General features: G+C 29.3%; 4 protein-coding genes across 8 annotated transcripts; 2 read left to right on the top strand and 2 right to left on the bottom strand.

Annotated features, from left to right (window-relative positions):
• The first annotated feature begins 820 nt into the window (after positions 1 to 820).
• On the top strand, positions 821 to 12,507 carry LOC108772297 (serine/threonine-protein kinase 11-interacting protein). 3 transcript variants are annotated; one of them, XM_018537804.1, is made up of 19 exons: positions 821 to 1,429; positions 1,971 to 2,267; positions 2,454 to 2,647; positions 2,744 to 3,044; positions 3,541 to 3,900; positions 3,980 to 4,058; positions 4,278 to 4,452; positions 5,003 to 5,138; positions 5,208 to 5,357; positions 6,529 to 6,606; positions 7,144 to 7,279; positions 7,533 to 7,657; positions 8,047 to 8,184; positions 8,805 to 8,986; positions 9,112 to 9,209; positions 9,469 to 9,671; positions 11,206 to 11,510; positions 11,780 to 11,997; positions 12,336 to 12,507. In XM_018537804.1, the coding sequence occupies exons 1-18, from the start codon at positions 955 to 957 to the stop codon at positions 11,972 to 11,974; spliced, it is 3,627 nt and encodes a 1,208-aa protein (XP_018393306.1). In that variant the 5' UTR covers positions 821 to 954; the 3' UTR covers positions 11,975 to 11,997; positions 12,336 to 12,507. The 3 variants fall into 3 exon arrangements, with proteins under 3 accessions (XP_018393306.1, XP_018393307.1, XP_018393308.1); XM_018537805.1 differs by lacking the exon at positions 12,336 to 12,507 and adding an exon at positions 12,044 to 12,131 and having other exon boundaries at positions 11,780 to 11,977; XM_018537806.1 differs by lacking the exon at positions 6,529 to 6,606.
• Positions 12,496 to 19,256, top strand: LOC108772299 (carbonic anhydrase 2). 3 transcript variants are annotated; one of them, XM_018537808.1, is made up of 7 exons: positions 12,496 to 12,522; positions 16,417 to 16,515; positions 17,472 to 17,639; positions 17,743 to 17,905; positions 17,994 to 18,099; positions 18,575 to 18,802; positions 19,028 to 19,256. In XM_018537808.1, exons 2-7 carry the CDS (start codon positions 16,419 to 16,421, stop codon positions 19,193 to 19,195), a joined length of 930 nt encoding a protein of 309 aa, XP_018393310.1. In that variant the 5' UTR covers positions 12,496 to 12,522; positions 16,417 to 16,418; the 3' UTR covers positions 19,196 to 19,256. The 3 variants fall into 3 exon arrangements, with proteins under 3 accessions (XP_018393310.1, XP_018393309.1, XP_018393311.1); XM_018537807.1 differs by lacking the exon at positions 12,496 to 12,522 and adding an exon at positions 13,249 to 13,349; XM_018537809.1 differs by lacking the exon at positions 12,496 to 12,522 and adding an exon at positions 15,606 to 15,648.
• Positions 19,257 to 19,370: 114 nt separating this feature from the next.
• LOC108772300 (tail-anchored protein insertion receptor WRB) lies at positions 19,371 to 21,056 on the bottom strand. Its single transcript, XM_018537811.1, has 4 exons — positions 20,785 to 21,056; positions 20,396 to 20,561; positions 20,112 to 20,179; positions 19,371 to 19,624 (listed from the first exon to the last, which is right to left on the bottom strand). The coding sequence occupies exons 1-4, from the start codon at positions 20,851 to 20,853 to the stop codon at positions 19,436 to 19,438; spliced, it is 492 nt and encodes a 163-aa protein (XP_018393313.1). The 5' UTR covers positions 20,854 to 21,056; the 3' UTR covers positions 19,371 to 19,435.
• A 659-nt stretch (positions 21,057 to 21,715) lies between these two features.
• On the bottom strand, positions 21,716 to 26,889 carry AspRS (aspartyl-tRNA synthetase). The gene is made up of 12 exons (XM_018537755.1): positions 26,790 to 26,889; positions 26,146 to 26,183; positions 25,240 to 25,324; positions 24,890 to 25,076; positions 24,701 to 24,803; positions 24,304 to 24,625; positions 24,005 to 24,176; positions 23,042 to 23,189; positions 22,753 to 22,942; positions 22,324 to 22,404; positions 22,134 to 22,245; positions 21,716 to 21,923 (listed from the first exon to the last, which is right to left on the bottom strand). Exons 2-12 carry the CDS (start codon positions 26,181 to 26,183, stop codon positions 21,760 to 21,762), a joined length of 1,602 nt encoding a protein of 533 aa, XP_018393257.1. The 5' UTR covers positions 26,790 to 26,889; the 3' UTR covers positions 21,716 to 21,759.
• Between the last annotated feature and the right edge of the window lie 138 nt (positions 26,890 to 27,027).

Genomic DNA, 27,027 nt, shown 5'->3' with positions numbered 1-27,027 from the left:
ACAAAAATTATACGATTTAGTCGGTAATACAGGAAGCTTAAGATTCCCTTAACATTTGATGGGCAACAAGAAATATCAGGCATGAAACGGAACGCACTCTAGGAGCCAATCACATGACCTAAAAAGTCGGTCTATTAAAGAACAGACCTATTATCTATAGTTATTCATTGTCTTGCATTGTCGAATTGACCTTTAATATTATTTGCGCATTAAGTAATATAAATGTTTCGATTGTTATTGGTTTGTGCTACATTAACAAATTCTATAATATTATTTGCGCATTAAGTAATATAAATGTTTCGATTGTTATTGGTTTGTGCTACATTAACAGATTCTATTTTATTAAAAATTTTAATAAATATCTTATTTGCTCACATTATATCATGTAACTTATTTAATATTTCTTTGTACGGAAAACGAAGTTTGAAAAATTTAAATTGGAACTGTGTAGCAAAAGTAATCAAAGTTATTAAAAATTTTTTTGTATATAGTGCTTTTAATGCCTTTAATCTCATAGAGGGATTATTTCCTTTAAAAGTAATATTGTATTTTTCAAGGTTAGAATATCTGTTATACTTTTAACTACGGTTGTTTCACAGTGCCGAGCGAAATAACTTTAGCTTTATCGAGCTTCATTTTCTTGTTCTGCAAAAGGGAAAAGTGAATGATTTTTGCGTTTTCATCCAAATCTAAAACGAACAAGTTGAATTGAATATTTATCTATATAATAGAGTTTATTAGTCCCATTATTTTTCTATCTTGCTAACCTTAAATTTTTTTACTTTTTGTATTTTTTGTAAATGGAACATTAAAACGAATAAATATCTCCTAATACTTTAACGACACATATTATATTACCATTTCAGTTACACATGAAAGGTGAAACGTCTTTTTTGGGAAAGCTTGAATTGGTCTGTTAGATAGCACAGTATAGAGCTATCAATCGATAGTAGAATGAGTACACAAGTATCAATAATGAGCCACTCGCAAGACATAATTAATACGCCAGAAATAATAGAGCTGGTGAGACTTCTTCGTCAAAACGGTGACAAAATTTTGAGTGCTTCTAGCAAACTCTCCTTGTCAACAAAACTGCTGTATAATCTCAATCAAGCATTTTCACTAATTATATCAGAATCTGAAGATTTAAATTCTTCATTTCACGTGTGTAACAGCTCTAAGATAGATATATTTCGTGATGTAAAGTTTCTACATGATTTTGTACAAAAGACTGTAGGTCTGAAAGTGATACATTGTTCATCTGACATCAAAGTTACTATTGATATTTCTAAGTTTAGACATTTGAAGTATTTGGAATTGAAAGAGGTATCTGTCGAATTATTGAAGGGTCTACAGAGTATCAGAGGTCAATTGGAAAGTATTGTGTGTACTGGCAGAAAAGGAATATCTACAATTTATCAATTATTAGGTAATATTTATATATTATCACAAAATAATAATACATTGATGTAATTCATTAATATCTATCTAGCTTATAGTTACCCTATCTATATATCTTCTTATTGTATTTGTACAAATAATAAGTGTCTTTAAAAGCTAACATTATAGATTTTGATAATTCAATTATATATATATGTATATATATATATAGTTCAAATATATATAGAGGATGTCAAAAAATGAATATTAATATAGCTTTGAACAAATAAATATGCAAAAATTCTACAAAATTTTATGAAATTATTAATGTAATATACAAATTATAAGGCCTGTTCTTTTTAGCTGAACTTTTGCACCAGTTTATCTTTTCTCTCCAGGAGAAGAAAAAAGGAAAAAAGATGAACTAGTGTAAAAGTTCAGTAAAAAAAAAAAACTATCTATAATGTTCTATACCTAAATACAATAATTATTAATATATATATATATATTAATAATTATACTATAACATATATATATATATATATATATATGTTAAAATTAGTTATTGTCTTATATTTCTATATTTACAGCTGAATGTGGAGGTGATGCTGGAGTTGGTTTTGTATGGGCATCCTTGAGACACTTGGTGTTGCCTCATAACGCTCTCAAATACTTAGATAAATCATTAGAATTGGCACCTTGGCTTCAGATATTGGATTTGAGTCATAATATGATAACTAATGCCAAAGAATTATCCTGTTTATCAAACTTGAGATATGTAAATCTAGGTTACAATAAATTAGAAGAAATACCTATATTCAATAAGACAGTATTACATTCGTTACAAGTGTTGGTGTTGAAAAACAATTATATTGAAAATTTAAACGGTTGGTTATTACTCTACAATAGTAGCTCTTTTCATTTAATTTCTAAATAGTTTAAAGTTATTCGCTACACATTTAAATACAATTTTCAAATTTATTAGTAAATGCATGTGATTACATGATTAATAGTTTAAGCAATCATTGTCATCTATTGTTCATTCTATCATGAGAGATTAATTTGCACAATAGGTCTCGAAGGCTTAGAATGTTTGACAGAATTAGATTTGTCATTTAACTGTTTAATGGAGCATTTGGTTCTCTCATCGCTGCAAAAGATGTCTACTTTGTTGTGGTTAACCTTAGAAGGAAATCCTTTATCATATCATCCGAAACATCGGATTCTGACAATTAAATATTTACATCCGAGTTTGTCAGATAGCAAGGTATCCACACTTAATATTGAAAATATACTGAAAATAGTCTAGTGTGAAATAGCGATAATACATTAATATGACATAGATCTGAATAAATTCTTATAGTTTGTTTTAGATCATCTGTCACTCTCGAATGCGGAAAAAATGTTAATCGCAGAAAATCAAATCTTTGCAATACCTACGAATCAATCTACATCTCTAACAAGCTCGATATCTATATATGCTGATACATATGAATTCGACCAAGACAGATTAAATCGAGCAATATCATTACCTGAGAATCTAGAAAAAAACCTAATAAAGAGTAAAAGAAGACCAAATGTTAAAGAAGCAGTCATTGATGAAATTGATCAGGAAAGAGGAGAATTTAAGAAATTGCCCGATGTGGTGGCATCTTCTCATTTAGGTAAAGTTTTTTTTAATAAATAGCATATGTATGTACAATGTGGAGCATAATTCACTGGGTCATAGTAGTGGCTTGACTTATTGACGCTGAGTCGGTAACGCTCAAAGCGCGCGTGTGCTTTAAATAAGAAGAATCACTGATAAATTGTGGAAATTTATTGCATTTTTTTCCTGTTGCACACATAAAATTATATATTCCTGCAGAAATGCATGAATTAAATTCAAGTATTTATTCAGTTCATTCATTCAGTTTGTCAGTGACTTTATTTCAAGCGCGCGCGCTCTTTGAGCGTTACCGACTCAGCGTTGATATGTCAAACCACTACTTATGACCTAGCGAATTAATGCTCCGCACTGTGCGCGCGCGCGCATATAATATAAAGTGAAGAAATATGTAATGTTTAATAAATATGGAATAATACTATAAAATACACTGGTAGTAATAAAGTGATGTATCTTTCTTGCAATATTCTATGTTAATTTGTTAATTTTTTTAGAATCATCAAAGGATTATTTGGAAACAAAGAAACGTATCCTAGATCTACGAGCAAAATTTGGCGAGAATAATTGGTTGAGCAGTCACGCGGGAACTTTTGTCCAACACATTATGGGTCTTCAATCTGCTTCAGAATCTCCAGAATCGCAAATATCTAAAATACAGACTTTGACTAGTATTAATACAGCATCTTCTCTTCACGATACACTGATTTACGCAATGGATAACGAAAAATCATCTAATGAATCGCAAGAAATCACAGAATACACGGAAGATGATAAAGAAATTTCTCAAAATAAAACCTTGGATGATCTTCCAAAAACATATGCTGCTCCTATGATTTCATACGATCCTAATGAAGGTAAAATTTATGCAAAATGTATTAAATAATATATTATCAATATCACGCGCAACAAGTTGATATTCTATTTTTGTCATAGAGATTGGAGATTTATATATTGTTCAGAAAAAGAATAATGAGGATGAAATGGAGAGTGTCTTTTTGGTAATAACTTCCGAGTAAGTAACTGTTTCACTGCAAACAATTGTAACACAATTGCAATTGCTTTAGATTCAAACGTTTTTAATTATTTATAAGAAAAAATAAAGATGGGAGATTATCCAAAATAGTTATGCAATCTGATATACATTTTTTAATAGGTATATTATTGAATAAATAATAGATATAACTTTTATATTTATTATAATAAAGATAAAACTTTTATGTAATATTTGCAGAGACATTAAAGAACGAGATACAATTACCGGAAAAATAAAATTTTGTTGGTCGACAAATTCTTTATTGTCTTGCGTCTTAGGTAGAAGTGATCCACCTACAGTTGACATTATTTTTGACACTACTAGGAAAGATAAAGAGAGCAGGCGATATTTTGCACAGCTAGATGATGCAAAGGTACTGAGGAATATTTAAATACGATTTTGAAGTTTACATTTTTTTTTATAAATGCGCGCCGAAATTTTTTCAGTCGGGAGTCGAGTCTGGATCTCTGGCATTCCGTGTGAGCGTTTTAACCCTTTAAACCCCTTTAGACTACAATGGTACACAATTGCATATACAATTGCCTCGGTAGTCTAAAAGCTCAGGACGCTCTCACGGAGTGCCAGAGTTGAGTTTGACTCCCGATCGAGATATTTTTCGCAATATAAATTAATTAATTACAGATTTTAATATTTTATTCAATATTATTAAGATCCAAGATGCTACAAGTACCAAAATTGTTAGATTGTTAGTCAATTTAACTCGTGATAGTACTGCGGTAGTTTATTAGAATTTGCGTTGTAAGTCTGAAAAAATTTCGGCGCGCATTTAAGAATCTACATATGTAGTACATAAATTCATACGAAATTATATATTAGAAGTATCCAAGATCCAACTTGACCGTTTTCATCAGTATTTAGTTTAAACTCTCACGGTCCAATAAGATTTGATATTACTTTTTCAGAAAATTGTAACAGTCATTAGCGAGCAAATTGAGATGCGGCCGATACTGCTCAAGATTTTCAAATGCATGAAATGTTCGACACAATTCTCACAGGATCCGGAATTATATGTAGCATTTGCTATTAAATCGATGACAGGTTTGTTTTATGATGAGATATTGCGTTTTTGGACATGAAATGATGATTTTCTCTCTCTTTCTCTCTTAGGTACAAAAATCAAATGTCCTACTTGCGACAGCAGCTTGGTCATTGAAATAGAGACATCATCTAACGCAGATAACCAAGTTACCAAGAGTCAGCTGACAGACAACCAGACAAGACTCAACTTGGCGCATTCCGAGTCATTCTCTAGTATCGGTAAGTCCCTCGATATGATATTGTTATATTCTGTCAGCATGTAAGATTCTTTATATAAAGCAGATTTATAAGAAAAAGGTGCACAACCTGTACAAGATTTTTGACACTGTATTGCAATTCTTTTTGCAATATTGTATCATGATATTATTTTAGATATATAAATATGCGGAATAGGGAAGACATCTGTGATAACTTTGACTTTGACATATATTGTCAAGGTTATAACTTATAACCTTGACAACATATGAAACCCCTCCACCCGTATGAGAGGTGGACTCACTGCATCTACATCTACACTTAAGCCTATTCTACAATGTGCTTTTTGTTTTCTGTTTCTTACTTTTTATCTCTTGCATTCTTCCTTATTTTACAACCATTTTATTTTGGCAATAATTATATTTCTTGTCATGTATTTCTTGTTTTTTTTTCAAAGTTCGTTAACTTTTATTTCGGGCGATAGATAACGAGAAACGAGATAAGAGGCAAAAGAACAAGATGTAAAAAATAGCAAAAAGCAAGAAACAAGAAATAAAATGCGCATTATAGAACAGGCTTTACAACACAAAACAAAATTTCACATTTATAATTTTGTTATAGCAGGAATGGTACATTATTTTTTAAAACTTTTTGTTAATAAGTTTTTAATAAATAACGAACGACGGCTAAACTTATTAAAAGTTCTGAAAACACGGTAGTTTCTCGGCGCTAAGCCATGCGCACCGATACTCAGGGACAACATATGTCAAGATCATCAGGGCTGTCTTCCTTATATGGCATATTTATTAAAAATTAGAAGGAGAAGATTTATGAATTATTATTGGAAGAATATTAATGAATAATATTATTACTTTTAATTTGTTTGGAAAGTTAAAACTGTGGCAAAAATACGTCACTAAATTTCATAATAGTTTTTACTTTGACTTAGGAATTATATATATGTATAGTTTGTGCAAAACAATTGTATTAAAATTGGCCTGATAATTACTTAACTTTAGCTTATAAAGAAAATAAATCCTTAGCCGACTGATCGAGTAAATAATAGTGAATGCAATCTAATCGTTGATGTTAATATGTATATATTGCATATATGTACTGACCAACGCGCGTGTGCGTGCGTTTGTACATTTTACCATGTTTTTATGGGAACTGTAACATACTAATACCGGTGCAGGTGGAATGGAGGGTGGAGCTAAATCCGTCACCACTTCTCTGGTGCACTCCGACTCTCGCACCCAAGCTCAAGTCTGCTGTAAGCTTCAGCCAAAATAATTTATGTTACAGCATTTCCCTATTTCTTCCTCTTGCTTTTGTCCTATTGTCTTTTTTCTTTTCTCCTCTTCTCATTTTTCTCTTTATATTTCCCATCAACCAATTTAGCCATAGTGTATGCGTGCGTGCGTGCGTATAGTATTTAATCATTTTCTTTTTGTTTTTTTATTTGAAAACGGAATTTCAATATTAAGAAAGAAAACTCTCGACAGTTAATAAGTTAAAATTTTTTTTTAATACATTAAAAAATATGGTCATTTATATCTTATCTTGTTAGTAATGACTTCTTTAGTAATTTTCTCGAATCTTTTCTCTTCGATACTATAAAAGCGCCTATTTTCATTTTTTATTTTTGTAAGCGCGATATGCATTTTTAAAAGAAATGCACACGTTTAATTTATATGAAATTTCTTAATTTCAGTTCATTCTCTTCTCTTTCTCAATTTTCAGAATGTATAACAACAAAATGTGTTACTTATCTCTCTTTTTCTGAATTGATATTCATCATCGTCATCAGGTTCAGCGACGAGTTTAGAAGAGTCAAGGGAGTCGACACCGTCTGCAAACATCCGGACGAAGAAATACGAGAGTGACATAGAGATACTCAGTAATCCAAGCCAGAGCAGTATAGAAGTTTTGGATGAAACTCTAAAGTTAGTCTGCTATTTGTAGTTGATAATACTTATTATTACAGTTTTTACAGTGATACTTACAATTTATGATACTTGACATTTTGTATGCGGGTTAGCTGCATACAAGTACAAGCGCATCAAGAAACGAGTTAGATAGAATTATTTAATTAATATAATTTTATATCGAAACAGAAACAAAAACGTAACCTGATCTCATCATCTGTTTGTCGTATTGTTTATGTTGATATTTCAACCACAATATTCATTGATGCAGGGCAAATGTCACACCAAGTCGAAAATGCTCAACAGAGGAAAAGCGTACTGTAATCGCTCCTTCTTTAATAACAATACCAAATGTAATGCCGATCATGACAGGCCTGACAGAAAGTAGTTCTTCGGGTTTGTATTCTTTGTCTTGAGTGTACCTTTTTTTGCGAATAATTAACAAATAAGTCAATTAATAGTGTAATTACTAATAATGATATTAATTTCATCATGGCTGACGTATTTAGATCTGTTTTCTATGGAAATTGAAAGAATCATTTGTAATATACAATACATATAATAAATGCTTAGAATCAAGTTGTTCTAACGAGTTACAATTGTATAACATGTATAAATTGTATATATAGAGAGTATGAAATTAACTTTACACTATTACTTTATTCCACACATTAAAATAAAAATTAATACCATTTTCAACATACAGTTATGTAACTTTTACAACTAGTGTTAATTTTTATTTTGATGGAATAAGATAATGATGTAAAATTAATTTTTGTTTACAGGCTCGTTAACAGACAGTATATGTACGGCATATGAAAATAAAATGGTTAAATCGAACATTGATACGAAATCTCATAGTAGTGATGGTGAAAAAGAAATAGCATTTGCTCCTATGACAAACTTAACATCGATGTTGGGAGGTAAAATAAATTATGTATAATCTAAATCATGTAATTTTACAAAACATTTTGCGTTTAGAATGTGACCGTTCAAGTAGTTATTCAAACAACATTGAAAATGACCGAATTATGTTTCGAAATATATGTTGTACTTATTTTAATTTATGTTAAAATTATTAAAGATTAGCAAATATAATTTAGCTATTGCTCTTAGCCTTCTATACTTATCATTATTGTAAAATAAATGTTTTTCTATTGAACGAATGATACATTGTTTGATACTTAGGGGCCTATTTTGTAACTTTTAACGACTGTAACGATATCGTTATCGATACATTATTATTGGTTTGGCAGGTTTTTGTATATCGCAATATAGCTGCACAATGATAATTTAACGATATCGTTCGAGTCGTTAAAAGTTACAAAATAGGTTCCTTAAAAGCGTTTGAATGCGTGATTAAAATGAGCAACATTTTGCTTCTACTTGAAGCATTAGTTTTATTTTGAATGACATTATTTCAATCATGTTTATCAATTATGTTAATCATTATCATCAGTTATATTCATTAGATATTACGTTGTGATATTTAATACTTAACATTTTTATAATGTTTGTATCTCTTTTTGTATGTTATTTTCAGGCTTGTTACAGAGCATCAAATATGGCAACAAAACCTTGAAAAGTGAAGAAGCATCAAACTTTTTTGGCAGTAACGTACAATATTCGTATACTGATTTTAGCAGTGTAGATCATAGAATCAAACTGCATATTATTTTACATGTATTTGAACATGAGAATGAAGAGCTCGTATTTCTTCTTAAGGTATCTAGCTTAAGATATAATTCATCATCTCATTTAATTAATTATATATGACAAGTTGTGTGGAATTAAATAGAATTATAGAATAGATATATATTTTTTCACTTTCTCCCATCCTGTATCTATAGGCAAACATTTTGTTGCACTCTATGCAAGAAACATTTTCTGGATGCTTAATATTATCTACATCTAAGGTTTACGTTCTTAGGATCGACGGGTCAGAAGGGTAAGTTCATATTTTGGCATAAATCTTAATGTTCAAAATCATAAAAATTTTTAAGAAAAATAAAGTGTTATTTTTCATTGTGTTCTTTAATAAAAACTTTATTCTTAAATTCTATTCAACTATAATTAATTTGAAATTAACAGTAGAATTTAGTTTTATCTATTCTGCTGTTATACATATGTATAAATTTGCGAGAAAACTTGTTAATCTTAAATTATAATAAAATTTAGTAAAAGATGAAAAAAGGAATTTGTAACAGGGAAGATCCACAGCGTTGGCTTCACAAGGAAATCAGTTGGACAACGGACAGATTGAGATCCATTGTACCGCTGCCATTTAAGCAAGGTGTCTTAATTGAGTTACAACAGTCTGGAAAAGCCGGCGAAGAGCATCTCGTTATCACTCTGCTTTGCATTCTGCAAGATTTCCAAAGAACGTCAAATTTTTTATTTTATATCACAGGTAAAGTGTGCTTTAATTAATAAATAAGTGAGATTTAATTTTACAATAAATGATTGTAAGGCTGGGTCCACAACCTCGCTTTAAGAGGTTCTAAGCCGTAAGAAATTGACCAATCACAGTAGATTATTTTTCTCACATTCAATTATGATTGGTTAATTTCTTATGGCTTTACAGCTTAGGGTCTCTTAAAGCGAGGTTGTGGACCTAGTCTAAGACTTTAAATATATTTATACCGGGTGTTTCAGACCACTCTTTTATTTTCGCAAGATAACGTCCAATTGAATAAGAGTTCACACACACACACACACACACACACACAGATAAAAAAGTTGTAGAATTTAAAAAGATCTCTTTACTGGTTCCATCAGTTTAATCTTAAGTGGCTTCGTTTTTGAAAGGCATTTGAAAATTTTTAATCATCAGTTGGACATTATAAGTAATGCTGATACCATAACAGTATTATAACTTTAAGCCTTATAACTCAAAAAATACTCAATAGAAAAATATTTTGTTATAGTGTTTTGAAAAGCTTTTGAAATAAGCTATAAGAACATGCATTAAAAAATGAGGATTTCCTTTTGAAAAATTGTCATGACCTTGACCTGACCTTGGCGATCATCTAACTAATAAAATCAGTAAATAGATCTTTTTAAATCTTACAACTGTTATCTGAACACTTTCGATTAAATGTTATCCTGCGAAAATAAAAGGATGGTATGGGTGGTTTAAAACATGCGTTATATACAGGGTGTTCCCGGGTTAAACAGCTAAACTTAAAATATGAATTTATGACTTAAAAACAAACAATGATTTTCCTCTGGTATGCTCGTAAACCCGTTGAACTTCGTTCAAGAAATATTTACTTCTGAAGTTATACAGTACTGTAGGAATGAATAACTGAAATATGTCATGTTTTTGCTTTGAAGCTCAAAGGTCATTGATAGACTTTTGTTTGCAAAGCTCGTAGTTGTAACTCGTAGTTGTAGCTCGTAGTTCGTAGCTATTAGTCCGTTAATTGCTTTTGTAGAATAATTTTATCATATCTCGTACGTATTCTAATAGTGAATATGCCGATATGGTATATTTATATGGGTTTTGTGACGGAAGTACTAACGCTGCTCACCGTGAATAGTGAATACGCTGTGCGATTTTCGAACAGAAGATAGCGGATAAATCAGTATTTTTATTAATCTTTAATATTAAATTTTTTTTACATTTTTTATTAACGTTAAATTTTGATTATTGTAAAGTAATAAAGAGGATAGACAGACCTTATTTCGATATTATTCATTCTTACAGTTCTGTAACTTTAAAAGTAAATATCTCTTGAATGAAACGTTTGCGAGTATACGTCCAGAGGAAAATTTTTGTTTATTTTCAGGTCCTAAATTCATTATTTTTAATTTGGCGGTTTAACCCGGGAGCACTCTCTGTGTATATATATATATAATTACATCAAATATATATATGTATATATATATATATGATGTGATAATTCATTTTCCTTCTATTTATGATATTTTTCTGATGATAGATTTGCAGTTACCTGCAAGCTGCGAAGTGGAATTCTCTATTCCAGAGCGTTACAGCATTTTAATGCACAACATACTAACTAATACTGCCAATTATCAGACAGGGGACATCGTACGATTACTAGCAATATTTTCCTCCGCAATTTTGAAATATCAAAATATCGCTATCAAGCTGAAATTATCTGGATTGATATTGACAGGTGCAGCGCTGGTGATACTAAAGGACAATGTTCAATGGCTTATACCAGATAGCGATCAAGTGCCTTTAGTCACTAGAGAACAAGCTATAAGCAATTTGATTGGAATAGTCAGTAATTTTCGATAATGTCTGTCAGTTGTAACTTCTTATAATTAGAAAGAGATAATGCTTTTAAATAGTTGCGCTTTATGTAGTTTTGTTTTAAGTACAATACACAAAATAAAAGAATAAAAACTATTAAGTTTGGGGAAATCGACTCATTAAGTTATACCAAATTTAAAATGTTTTGCGATTGAGTCGTTTGTGCACTATCTCTTTCTATATTATCCATTGTACATTTATTTTATATTTACTGATTTATAATGTAATAATTTTAGGAACATTGTGACACTTGGTTAACTTTAAATTTTTTGGACGAGATTGCGGGCCTCGAAGAGAGCTGGACATTGGAATTTGTCTCTTCAGGTGCTGTTGAGGCTGTAATAAGTTCTATTCAGCCTCCATGGGAAGAGTTATTCTCGGTACCTCTGCAAATAACGCGTGTAACACAGGATGATGCAGAAGAAGCTTAAATGGTACACAAATCAAATTTCTAGTGAGTTTTTCTACATTACCTTAATAAACTTTTGTCTTATATCTAGAAAATCCAATTGATTAAGAATAACTATTATAAAAGAAAAAAAACCTGCGATGCCCTATTACAAAAGATTGACTTGCTGAAACAAAATAGAGAGAAATCCAGATATATGTATAATTAAAGAAAGTGTACGTGCGTACGTGCGTGCGTGCGTGTTGAACTTAAAAAAAATTTATTCAAACATGTTTTATTCGAAATACTTAACATTTTAAAAGATGTCCTTTTTTTTACATATTTACACAATTTAGATGTTTTATATGTTTAATATTGTTTACGTTATTTGTGGTTTGTAATAGATTTAAATTGATGAATTGAGATAAATTTTGCACAATCTATAAACACGAAGACATTTTGACATAATAAAGGAGACATAAAGAAATAATTGATTCTCAATGAGAGAATCTGAAAGAATTTAACATTCAAGACGGATTTAATAAAAGAACAAGAAAATAATGACAAAATTATAAGTAAAAAATATCAAAGGTATGATTCTCAATGGTGCTACACTATTAATTGTAAATATTTAACTGTAAATACTTTCGTGGTAGAGAGAATTACCTTTTCTTGTATTAACTTTTGAACCAAAATTTCTCCACAATATTGTATGCATGCAACAACCTCTTTTGTATAAATTTCTTACAATTTGTGTTGTACATTTAGCAATTTAATTATTAATTATTTCTGATTATAAAAATGTCAGACTGTGATACATATATTTAGAATTTTCTAATAAGTGCAAAACTCAGGTATTAATAAATCTAATTTATATCGTGAGAATATTGTAATTTATATTTTGTATATATAACAAAACATATAAATAAATATAATTATAATCTCTTAAAGTATACTTTTTCGATTCTTATCTCTTTGATTATTATCATCTTCTATGATCCTCGAAAGACGAATGTAATGGCTATTTTTTATTACTACATTAGATTGCATTAGAACTTTCTTTCTTATTTTCATTAAGTATCAAACATGTATCTATTTTACTTCAAATTGCAAAAATGTACACTAGTTCAACTACAGGAAACAGACCTTGTAGTAAAACGACCTACTTTATTGCATTTTATGCATTATATTATAATGGAAGAAGCATCTTGCTACACTTTTGTATTACGAGTCATGTCTGTAATTTGAAAGATTACGACATATGCTATTGATAATGATATGCACTACTGCAAATTACTTAATAAGTACCCGCGTTCTCCATACCTTATATAGTATTGATATTTTAGTTATTCATTCGTTTGCGGTTCCTTCGTCCGAGTAACCATCTGTCAGAGTTTCGAGCATATATTTTATAGAAGGTACAATTTCATACATACACATCTTAGTTAATAATACGGAGCGTATTATTGGTACAATTTTTATTGATCTAAGTATTGCAAAAAAATGATTAATGTATGTAAAATAACAAAGATAAAAAAGAGAGAGTTAGGCAAGAATTAAGAAAGTTATTATCTTATAATGTAATATATCCATGATATTTCTGCGGTGGAAGTTTTATTGAAATTTCACGAAAATTTCATAGAAAGTGATATTTTAATAAAATTGCTAGAATTTTTGTATTGCGAATGATTTTTAAAAATAAATTTAGTGAAAAGTCGCTGAAAAGTTAAAATTTTTCTATTACTTTTTCGAAAATTTCTTTAGAAGTCTTCAAAAAGTCTTTAGAAATTTCACTAAAAATAATTTAAAGTCAAATTGATAAAAATTAGTTAAAAACTTATTATATATAATTTTTTCAAAAAATTCGAAAAAATTTGCTAAATTTCTCTAATAATTTGCCGCGAGTTCAGTACGTGGACACCATATGGTTGGTTACCATATGAATGCAGTAGAGTCTTATTTTTCGTAATAATTAAAATATCACACAGAATTGAACAATAAGGAGGAGTATTATAAGATTTTTCATGTTTTATTGATTCCTTTAAAAAATCAGGGTTCTCACGGGTTTGGAAAACCGGGAAAAGTCAGGAAATTTAAAATTGGTCAGGGAAATCGAGAAATGTTAGGAAAAATATAAAAGAATCTTAAATTTTAAACTATGCTCGTAATTCTCTTAAAATGCTTTTATTTCAAATAATTGTAATTTTTTAAACATTATATCTAAGGTTTATAGTCAAGTACATTTAAAACTCTCTTGCGCACTTTACAAATCATTCATTACTACGAGATGGCGCTTTTGTTCTTTTTTTTTAATATATAAATTAGAAATTTCTCGAAATGGTGTTTTTTTGTTCCATATAGTTTAATACGAAACTTAAATTTAATTGACTTTGTTACAATTAAATGTATATTTTATCAAATGTAGTGATTTATAAAATAATTAAAATTTATAATAAAATGATTAAAATTTATATTTTATTCACTTTTTATTTGATTACCTTTTTTGTTATAATTGCATTCTTTTTTTCAATACTTATTAATTTCTTTTTTACTTGAATTTATACAAGATTTTATTATACTTTGTCTTTTAGGTTTTCGTTGTGTTCAGTAATATAGGCTAATTTTCCTACTACTCCTATTTCTAAACGTTAAAATTTACATACATAGAACCTTGATTATCCGAATCACAATTACCCAACACGTTGCTTATTTGACCTTGTCGTAATTAAATTATTTATATTCACATAATGTCCCTCTCTTTTTTTAAAAATCCCAATGAATCTGATTTACATCAGGTCCGACAATCAATATTTTATATTGATTAGGAAAAATTCTTCATTCTCATCTGGAAAATCTAGAAAAATCAGAGAATTTCAGAATTTATTTTTTGTGGGAACCCTGAAAATCGACGAATCCTTAAAATATTGAATTCCAAGTACAAAGATGAAAAAGTAAATGAGATATATTTTTGATAGTAATAAACATAAAAATGGGATTGTAAGAGTCATATTAATAAGAATAATAATTTAACAGCAAATTTAAATCATATATTTTAACTTTACTTATTGAAACAACGCTTAAAATTAACTTCTAATACAATACAACAACGACAATGACGTATGACATTATATTACATTATTAACTAGTTTCGACCATATATTTTGGTCCTCTTCAGAATAGACATTAATTAAAGATACCGCCACAAGACTAAGAGAGATTTATAGAATTGTTATAAAAATCTGTAAAAACAATATGAAGTTGAATAACTATAAAATTTAAAGTGAACATATAATATTAGAAATGACTAAGATTATTTTTTAAAAATTATAAAATTATAAAGTTATAGATGAACGTGTCATGACATAAGAACATAGTTGTAATAAAAAGTTAAATAATTTATAATTACAAAAAATAATGAACACAGATTGGAACATGATTATGATTTTCAGTGGGACGATGTAAACAAAGTTTGATTTTCCAATATCAGATATTGCCTCTTGGTTTCAATACGTGTTGATCTGTTGCGGAAGGCAGACGTATCTATGCATAATCTATTATACAATGCATTACGACACAGTTTTATTGTTATTTTTATTATTGTGAGATATCTTCTTTTTATTGGTGGTTTTGTTGAAATCCAATTTTTTATTGACTTACTGTACATGCATAGATACGTGGATCAACAAACACTTTTTAGTTGAGACAAAAAATCTTTAGGTATGTTTGCACACTGTATATTATTTTTTGTAATTATGAATTATTTAACTTTTTATTACAACTATGTTCTTATGTCATGACGCGTTCATCTATAACTTTATAATTTTTTAAAAATAATCTTAGTCATTTCTAATATTATACGTACACTTTAAATTTTATAGTTATTTAACTTCATATTGTTTTTACAGATTTTTATAAACAATTCTATAAATCTCTTTTAGTCTTGTGGCGATATCTTTAATTAATGTCTATTCTGAAGAGGACCAAAATATATGGTCGAAACTAGTTAATAATGTAATATAATGTCATACATCATTGTCGTTGCTATATTGTATTAGAAGTTAATTTTAAGCGTTGTTTCAATAAGTAATGTTAAAGTATATCATTTAAATTTGCTGTTAAATTATTATTCTTACTAATATGACTCTTACAATGCCATTTTTATGTTTATTATTTTGTATAAAGAAAGAGTCCTTTGTTTCTTCTTAATTTTATTATTGATGGTACAATTTCGTTTAAGAAAATTGTAAAAATTAATTCAAAAACCAATCTTGTATTTATGTGTTAAAATATGTAATTTTACGTTTTCAAATGTATTTAAATTTCGTTAAAATTTTGTTGAAGTGTTCCGAAATACAGTGGAACAATTTTAGCAAAATTTCAGTTAATTTTTCGGCAAAATTTTTCCATGGGGAATAAATTCTAACATTCTTATATACGCATTCACACATGTATATAATTATCAATCCTTACACAAAAATAATTTAGAAATGCGTATCCTGCAAATTGTAACGGCATGGCTCATTCTCATCGTTATACCACACTATGGTTTTGGATACATCCATGGTTTTGGATACAGTAAGAAAGGTATGATAAATTATTTGTTAAATTTCCGTTTCTATATAATTTGTTAATATTAGAGAATGATCTGATCGGTGTCGAAACGTTTGTTGTTTATAATTTAAATATCTTCTTTGTTTCTCTTCTTAATTGTAATATTTTTATTTCGGCTCGTTGCCCGTTAAATTATTTAATATTTAGGTATGACAAAGTTTCATCATTTCGATTTATTTTTTGCGAAACTTAATATATATAAAATAAAATTATATAAAAGAATCAAAGATAATTTCCCCCCTTTCTTTTTTCTTTATTTAAATAACAGATACGATTAATTCGGAGAAATAGAACTTGAAAACAATTATAATTCATAAATCAAGATTACTATATAAGTTAGTAATAACAGTGGAAACTCGTGTAAAAACTAATATTAAATAATAATAAATATAGAGATCAATAAATATAAATACAAATTGATAGGATTCTATAATTATTCATGATCAAATAATGATTATGTAAATAGCAGCTTTAATTCTATAGGATTTAGGTATGTAATTATGTACATTCGTATTTATATATATATGTATTCCGGCCACAGAATTGAATTACTACGTATAATGATAAACATGAAGAACCACTCTTGTATTTTAAAGCAATATAGATAAGAAAATAAAAATTACTTGTTATTCGCTTGTTTTACTAATATTTACATAAAATCAAGTGCCAGTGAATTGTTCTGCAAACGATCGTAATTAATATAGTGGCTTATTTTAATTATAATATCATTTTGAGATAACAATTCTAATTTCTGCAGTTAGTGTGAATTAAGAGTATTATGTGAACAGAGTCACACTATTGTATAAAAATAAAACATTGGAGGAAATGTTTAAAATGAATGTATATAATTACGTATGTACATACACAATTAGGCTTACTTAAAGGGTTAATGAGTAAAAGAAAAATGTTATTCTAATGTTTTATTTTAGGACAACACTTGTGGTCGAAGAACTACAATTATTGTTCAGGAAAACGACAATCACCAGTGGCTATATACACACCAGACACGATCGTTAAACCATTTCCGGCTCTCGAACTGATTTTTTATCACAATGCTCTTCCAATGCCGCAATTATTAATAAATGATGGAAAAACTGGTAAATGTTTTTGAGTCGCATATAATTTTACTGTTAAATATTAATATATATATAAGGCTATAGGAGTCAAACTTTTTAAAAGAGAGTACATCTTTTTTTTTAGTTGAACTTACTATAGATAAAAATGCGACAGAAGAAATACATACATTGCCATATATATTCGGAGGCTTGTTGCCTCCGAATCAAAAATTTCAAATGGAACAAATACATTTTCATTGGGGCTTAGAAAATAATAGAGGTTCCGAACATGTACTAAACGGCATAAGGTAACAGTTATCATATTTATTTGTTCGAATCGAAATAAATAATACAAAATATATGTAGATCATAGTAATGAGAGATTAATATTCGTAGATATCCAATGGAAATGCATATTGTACATTACAATACAGCATATGACAATTATTCGCATGCATTACAGTATGAGGATGGTATAGCTGTAATAGCCGTTTTCTTTCAGGTAATCATGCGATCGTGCGCACACACAAATCGTTTTTTAAATCAACTAAATAAGAAGCGCTAATTACGATATGAATAAATTTAATATTTCAGAAATGAGACTGCGCGCCGATTAACTTTGATCTTTCGACATATAACTAATCTGAAATATAATATTTCTCCTAAATTTAATTACATCTTTGTTTTAATGCTACTAGCATCATCTTAAAACTTGTAAAAAATGTACTTATTGCGAAAAGTATATCGGCTAAAATTATTCTTTAAATTTTAAATCATATATAATTTATGCTACCCCTTCAATCCTACAACGATGTATATAAATATTCATATTTTTACACAATTAATATCTAAGTACTTTTGCGAATTACAAATAGAAAATGAAATTAAAGTCTATCAAAAATTTATTTAATTCCAAAGATTTATGAAACCGAGGATAGCTCTATGTTTAAGTGTAATTTATACATGCTTAATTTCAGTTGCAACATGAAGACAATGAGCGCCTTCAACCTCTTATAAGCAAGTTACCTGATGTGAAATGGCCACATACAGAGTTGTCGGTCAATATATCTCTCACTCTGTCATCTCTACTACCATCAAACACCGATGTCTTTTATACATACAAAGGATCTCTCACAACTCCGCCTTGTAACGAAGTAGTCATCTGGAATATTTTTGCTATTCCAGTTCCAATATCTCTCCGTCAGGTGTGTTATTTACGCTTTAATCGCGTTTTATTACGAGTACGCATAAATACATTTAGCATTCCTCTCTTTTTTAAAACAACTTTTTAACAATGATATAATCTTTTTATTAACTATCAAGATAGTTTATTTTCAATAAGGAAATATCGTAAATAATTGACATGTATAAACTCATATATTATTTATTTATTATATTTACGTGTAATTTATTTATCTATTTCATCATAGATAAACGAGTTCCGGTCACTCTCAAACGGCACCGGACCATTGGGCGATAATTATAGAGAATTACAAAATCTTAATCACCGTAAAATATATACTCGACAATTCAACCCACCGTATTGGACAAAAGATATTAAACACGGTTTTACAAATTCAAGTTGGTTTTGGGTGTAATACAATAATCGATAATTTTTGTTTTTATATTTCGACCAACTTGTAAAACTGAAATATTTGTTGCTGCGAAATTCATTTATTCACTTTTCTGTAAATCTATGATTATTCGATTTCAGATAGAGTTCCTTTAAAGTAATACAAAGTATTCTTTAACTATTCTCTTTAACTATCGATATATAGATATATATTCAATATAATTTAAGGTACAGATTTTTATTATTTACATGGCAACTTATTAGATCACATACAAAGTTTTTTACATGCTGATACTCCTACTCGGGTGATTACGAGCCATGCTAATAGAGAAATAGCATTCTCATGCTGACATGGCCAACTCAAAAAATTCTGGATTGGCCATAGCACATCCTCTGAGAGAATAATAACTGGCTCGTGTTTATACATATACGATAACCACAATATTAATGTACCCTGAAAGCAATATAAAGCTTGAAATTGCAAAAAGGATAAGGATTAAGATTCCTGATTCTTCGCTATAATCATACTGGGTGCATTTAGTACGACTCACTAAGCACTCAGTGAGCTCTTGCATACGATTAGCATATTTCATTTAGAAGAAAAGAAACATTAATTTCCCTCCTTGTAATGTATTGTGTGTATATATATATATGTATATATAAAATATGCAAAATATTTTAATTCTTTCTTGTATTATTACTTAATCAATAAAACAGTGATATGCATCATAAACTATTCTTTTATAATAATAATTAGTTCATGTGGTAGTATACAAAAGTAAATTCATCCTAACGTTACAAAAAAAAATTTGTGTGCACGGGCGTGTGATGTATGTGTGTGTGTGTGTGTGTGTGTGTGTGCTTGTAAATCATTAATCTAATATGAATATATGATTGTAGTTAAAAATTGAGAGACTTGTTTATACAAGCGATATACGTACGTTAAGTGCACGAAAACCATAAATTAGCAACATCTGCAGTTTTACTTTCTGATTTAATCGTTGATTCACTATTAAAAAAAAGGAAGATTGTACAAATTCAGATATGTACAAAATTGTGTGACTATAACAGGTAATAATAAAAAACAATCTTATATCAAATATATTGATCTTATTTCTGTCCAAAAAATAATTTCCTCAATCCAACATTAATAAAATAAATGCTCTCTTAGAGTGATATATCTGTCACAAGTTTTCATTAAAAAAAATATAGAGAAAAAACTCACTGTTTTCTTTCAGAATACTTTCAACATGATTGTACCGACGTTGGAGTTTAGCATGTTTAGCAAATTCATCCACCATGGAGAATCCTGCTATATTTTCTTTCAAATTATTTAATTCCTTTCTCAATTCAATGTCATATCTCTTTTCCGCGAGTACGTGTGATAAAATCTGTATTTAATAATAGAATTAAGCTATAAACACAATTCAATATAATTTAAATATTTTTAAATATTATTTATGAATAATTTAAACATAAATATTCGAAAGACTCATAAATAAAATAAAAAGTGATCGCATGTTTACGATTGTCTTTGACAACAAGTTCCAATGAAATTTAAAAAAAAATTTAAATATTAAAAAATACAAGTGTAGATTTTTCTAGAATACTCACAAATCTAATCAGAAACGGTACAATATTATCTAAAATACAAATCAGAGTGGATATCACGAGTAAATCCATGTGTGTGATGCGAAAAACTTATATTCGCAATATTTATCTTAACTTCTTTGCCTCGTTATTTGATGTTCCATTTATTTCTTCTTTTTTACTTAATAGCTCGCGCCTTCACAGATAAGAGATCAATACGGTCAGATCACATTCAAAAATTAATACATAAATATGTGCAAAGAAACCTGGAGAGCGATCATCTCGGTCTTTTCTAACCCCATCTAACCCTCTTCTCCCCCCCCCTTTATACTAGCGGCACCAACGTCCATTTTCGAGCTGCGGAAACTACGTACCACGTTTATTTTTGTGACACGTCGATAAGATGAATGCGTGTGTGCGCCATGCGTGCACAGAACACATGTGCATGACACTTGAAAGATGTAACGTTATACATGAATGGAATTTTTCAAACTGATATTTGAATATTACTTTTTACATTCCATAAATATTTCGGGACATTCCAGAATTTCTTCAAATGTTCTTTTTTAGAATTTTAGAAATAAATTATCGAAAATGATTGTGATTCAAATGTACTGAGCGACAACAGAGCATTTCCCTCCACAGATGTCTATATAGACATCTGTGTTTCCCACTCAATCACTAAAGATATAGATTAACTTAATATATCTATTGAATGTATTAGTCATGGTGGAATTCCATCATGGTAGTAGTGTAAGAAACACGAGAAAAATATCGGGATGCTCCGAGATTCGAGCCGAAATCTGGTCATCTTCATATTGATAGACTTCCGTTCTGCCACCAAGCCTGTAACTGTGTAGCCCTGATGCTAATAATTTCTGTTTTTTTTTAATTTCTTACAGTAGAAAAGAAAGGAAAAAACGCTTTAATGTATATATTCAAAGTAAAAGACTTTATACGAGTCCTCTCCATATACAACTACATTTGAAATTAAGCCTCTCAAGGAGTGAGCCGTTTTGGATCGCGTGGAAACATAGACACTTTACGAATATTGTCCAAGCCGAGATACAGCATCACTACGCGCTCCATGCCTATGCCACCACCGGCATGTGGTGGACAGCCATATCTAAAGGAGTCAATGTACGATTTGATTTGCTCAATATCTGAAACAAATAATTTTGTTATTAATTGTATAATTTGTAATTAAAGCATAAAAAAATACCCACGGAAAATGTGCCACACCATCGCCATAGATAATAAATAACTAAATTTTCTTAATGCACAAAGGTAAACAATAGCAAAAACAAAAAATGTAAATTAATTAAACATGGAAAAGTTTACACAAAATTTCGATTTTAAAACATTTCCCTCACCAATTCCATGATGTTTAGCGCGTTCGGTAAGAAAATCCGGATCATGAATACGTTGTGCGCCAGATATGATTTCCTCACCTCGCATAAACATGTCATATGAATTGGATACTTTCTAAAATGATCGACAGTTATTATATTAAGGAAAGTAAATATGCAATACAAGAAAATATACAATATAAGAATACTTTACAGGGTTATTTGGATCCGGCATGGTATAGAATGGTCTTACAGCAAGAGGATACTTATCCAAAATGTAAAAGTCTGTATCATACTAAAAAAAAAATATTTGTAACATTTGCAATAAGGAGCTTAAGGTACATATAATTGCAAAGTAACTCTAAATCAATCGTTTCATTGAGGAATTAAAAATAAATTTCAATTCTATTTTTTAGGGCCGATTGTACCAATGTTACAAGTACTTTTATACAAGGGAGGATTAAAACACTCACTCACTCACTCAAGCTGAAAGAGACAGAGAAGAAAAAGAATTTTAAGTATCATTTAAAATTGTTGCAATCGGACCTAAAAATCCTAATACTTGTAATTTTGTATCTTTGTCTCTATAATTTTATCTTTGTGTTGTAATTCGTGCTTATCTTGACATTGTCTAGTGTCTTACTTTGTTCTTAACGAGTTTTCCCAGGAGTTTTTCATCCGGTGTCGACAAATCGTCCTCTTCTCCAAGAGTTACACCCGCTTCTGCCAATAATTCAATCGCCTGTGGATACTCTAATTTCAAGGCTGGTTCGAGAAACTTGAAAGGCTCTACTGGATACTGTTGACTAACTGCTGCTATATCATCTGCATAACTATTGAACACACACGAGATAAATTAATATTATAAATTACGCAAAAACTCATAGGTATAAATCGAGTATAAAAAAAAATAAATATATTATACAACTAACTTATCACGTAATTCTTTAAATAGTTCGGTGAACATCTGCCCAATGGTATCCATCACTTCGTGATAATGATACTTGAAGGCCATCTCCAGATCAAGGCCCACAAATTCTGTCAAATGTCTGTGCGTATTGGAATCTTCCGCTCTGAAAACTAATCACAATATTCTCAGCAAGTATTGTTAAAGAAATCGACATGTATATTTAGAACGCGATTTTATTTCGAAATTTTATAGTACAAAAGTAGCGTAAACTATATACTAAATGCATGCTAAGATCATTATAAATATGTTCCGAATACTACCATATTTTGTTATATTTGAAGAATATTTTCTTTTAATTTTTAAGGAAGGAGGAGGGAGAGAATAAGAAAAAAATTCTTTTTCTCTCTACTCTCAACTTTGCTTTTAGTCATTACTAACGTCTTATAATGTATAGAAGAAAACGTTTATTGTATATAATCCAAATGACATTCTATGCATATGACATTGGAATAAAATTTAAAAAGAATACAGGAATTGTTTGGTACTGTTAAGAGTATAAAGTATAGAGGAAAAATAAAAGGTGCTTTCCAATAAATGACACAGATGATACAGGGTGACACAGTGTATCAGTACATCCTTGTTGTTCACCAATGTTGAACAAAAATGATGATCATTGTTTGTACTGTGTCACTTGTTGGAAGACACACAAAGTCGCCTTCCTAAACAATATTCTACATTTTTTTCTATTGGATTTTTCCAGACAACTTTCTCCTCCTTCCTATAATATAATATTCACACTTTTAGAACAAAATTTGTTTGCCATTATGTATTTCGAGTCAAGGCATTAGTCATATCTGCCAATGGCTCAAAAATCTTGCATATTCTAGGTAATGTAAATAGGTAATGTTTAAAAAATAGATAAGTTAAATAAATAGATAATGTTAAAAAAAATATATTTCTATTGGAATATTCTATTGCGATATACCTGCTCCAACAGTGAAAACTTTATCAAAATCTGCGGCAATTGCCATTTGTTTATACAATTGCGGTGATTGAGCTAAGTAAGCATTGCCTTTAAAATAAGACACTGTAAATACATTCGCTCCACCCTCACTGGCTGCAGAAATTATTTTAGGAGTGTGAATCTCAACAAAACCCTAAAAAGAATAAATGAAATAAAAGGATGCATTTAACTGAAAATGTCAGATCACTGTGTGCATTTAGTACGACCTCTCACTGAGCGCTCAGTGAACGGTGGTCGTACTGAATGTCCATTATGCTAACCTTTCTTGTCAGAATATCCCTAAAGAGCTTACAAACACCAGCTTCCACCTTGAAAATTGCTTGATTAGCCGGAGTACGTAGATCCAGAATTCTATTATCCAGTCTTGTATCCTGATTTACTCGCACATTCAATGTCGTCTCGTCCACCTCGCCAATAGGTCTTGCGGCATCTTCTATTTGCAAAGGAAGTTGTGGCTTTGCGGCACTTACCACAAATATTTTTTTCAAATGAACTTCAACATCTTTTTGCGAACACGATTCGATTTTCGAGGGCACAGGCATCACTTTGGCCATGACATCGATTATGGACTCTTTTGTGATGCTAAATGAAATAGAATGTTAATATGTAACTTTATTTTAATTCTGACTGATTTTATGCAGATCTTGAAGATTTTACTTGGATATAAATTTTATCATTTGTTTACTGATTTCTTCATTTACAGCAGCTAATCCTTGAACAGTGTACGATTGTTGTCTTAACACGATAAAGCATTGTTTGCCTATAAGATAAAAGAGAAAGAGACACAAGATTAAAATTTATTTACACAAATAATTATAATATTAGCAATGAAATAACATTATGCACCTTTTGCACGACTAGTGTGTAAACGACCCCTGAGCCAAACCATCTGATTCTCCAGTTTTTTATCCAGATTCTTGATCGTCGTAAATTTTCTATCCTCAAATTTCTCTTTACTCTGAATCATACTCATCTGTCCATACTTTTCCAAAGACACATCTTCAGATTCATTTGTAGATTCTTGCTGAGAATGCTGGTATCAACCGTAAAATTTATTTCATCGATTTTTTAGATTAAATCTATTACATATAAACACTTTGATTTGATTTTATATATAACTTTCAAATTACATTTGTTTAATTGGTAAAAATAAACTTAATTTTTTTCAAATAAACATTTATTATAGAATAACTTACAGATTGAGTTTTTCTTTCTGCCTTTTTTGCTGCTTTTTGTATCTCCTTCTGCTGCTTTTTAAATGCTTTTTTAGACATCTCATCTCTTTATAAAAAAAAAACGTAATTCTTTTGATATTGGAAGTACTGATCATCAGTGGTAAGTAACCGATTGAATGAATTAAATCATAAAATAAAGTATACGTGATATAATTACAGTAAACATGATCAATTAATATTAATTGTTTCAATAAGTATCAGTTGACGTTAAATACAAAAACATTCTACATTTTAATGGATGTATATAATATTTGATTTGAAATTTGTTTCAATTTGTAAATACTTAATAATAAAATTAAAAAAAGATATTTATCAATTATACAAATAAATCAGTTGTATAATAAATTGTTTTTACCAATGTTTGATTTTAATTTTGGTTCAACTAACTCTTCACCTCTTTTTAGTTTTAAAAACTAGAAAAAGATAAAAAGTAAGTTTAACTAATATTTTATTTAATCTAGTTTAATAAAAGTAGACATAAAGCTGATTCTACAATGAGTCTATAGTCAGAAGTCTTAATCTTAATCAGTGAAGTAGTCGTACAAGTTGGCTATTGGTTAACTTTACTGATAAGACTTAGGACTGCTGATTACCAACTCATTGTAGAATAAACATTAGCTAGTAATAATAATTAGGGTTACCGTATGACTGACATGAAAAATAAGGATATTTACAAAATTGATAATTTTTTTTTTATAAAAATAGGGAAATATAAACAATATACATTTTAAGAAGTCACTTTTTGGAGAGACTAATTTTTCATAATGGACATTTCCATCTTTCCCAGAGGACATTTGATCTATTTAAAAAAATTAATCAGGACATGTCCTGTTAAATCATGACCCAATAATAAGATTGAATGCATACCCTATCGGAGGACATTCCACTGGTTCATCTACACCCATCTGCAAAGGATGACACATGAATTACAATGATTACATCATTCTATCGGTATTATAATACTTGCAATAATGCTTGCGCAAACATGTGCATATGTTCAATAATGAAGTTTCTATCTCTCATGTATGAATTTTTATTTAGAAAAATATATATGTACATATTACTAACACATATCATCTAAATACACATTTTTTAATTACATCCTTAATTATATGTTAATAGCAAAAACAGTAGCATACTGAAATAATTTAAGTGTATGTAGTGTAAAAATATAAATATATATATATATATATATATATATATATATATATATAAGATGTTAAAATAATCATTGTTGATTATCATTAATGTGATGTATATATTAATGTAATATAAAATAACGATTATAAAATTATACTATACTATAATAATAATGTACGAGATAAGCGAAAATATGAATAACCTAAATTATTGACAGCCTGACATTCTTACTCTCGACATTCGACTTAATTAAAAATACACTATACAGATATATATTTTTTCGTTTGTTGTTCAGTCACATATGTGGAATAATGTAAATGTTAGTACAAATATTAAGCAAGATAAATTATGAAAAAAGATAATGTACGTACTTTTGACCGTTAAGGCTCGATTTGTAACTTCGGAAAAGTTATTAAATCCCTGGGTGCCTTCCAACAAGCGACACAAGATGACACGGTGTGATACAGGGTGCTTTCCATATGGATTCGAGGAGATGCTATTAGCGCTATTTGTGTCATTATCTTTATCGTTAATTATCCCGGATCTACAATAGATTTTTATGCCATAAAGAAATGGACGAATTACTCCGGATCCCGGATCTACAATAAA

The sequence above is a fragment of the Cyphomyrmex costatus genome, unplaced genomic scaffold (assembly GCF_001594065.2).
Source record: "Cyphomyrmex costatus isolate MS0001 unplaced genomic scaffold, Ccosl1.0 scaffold182, whole genome shotgun sequence".
Lineage (NCBI taxonomy): Eukaryota > Metazoa > Arthropoda > Insecta > Hymenoptera > Formicidae > Cyphomyrmex > Cyphomyrmex costatus.
Note: the sequence above shows the minus strand (reverse complement) of the source record. Positions and strands in the feature narration are given on the sequence as shown.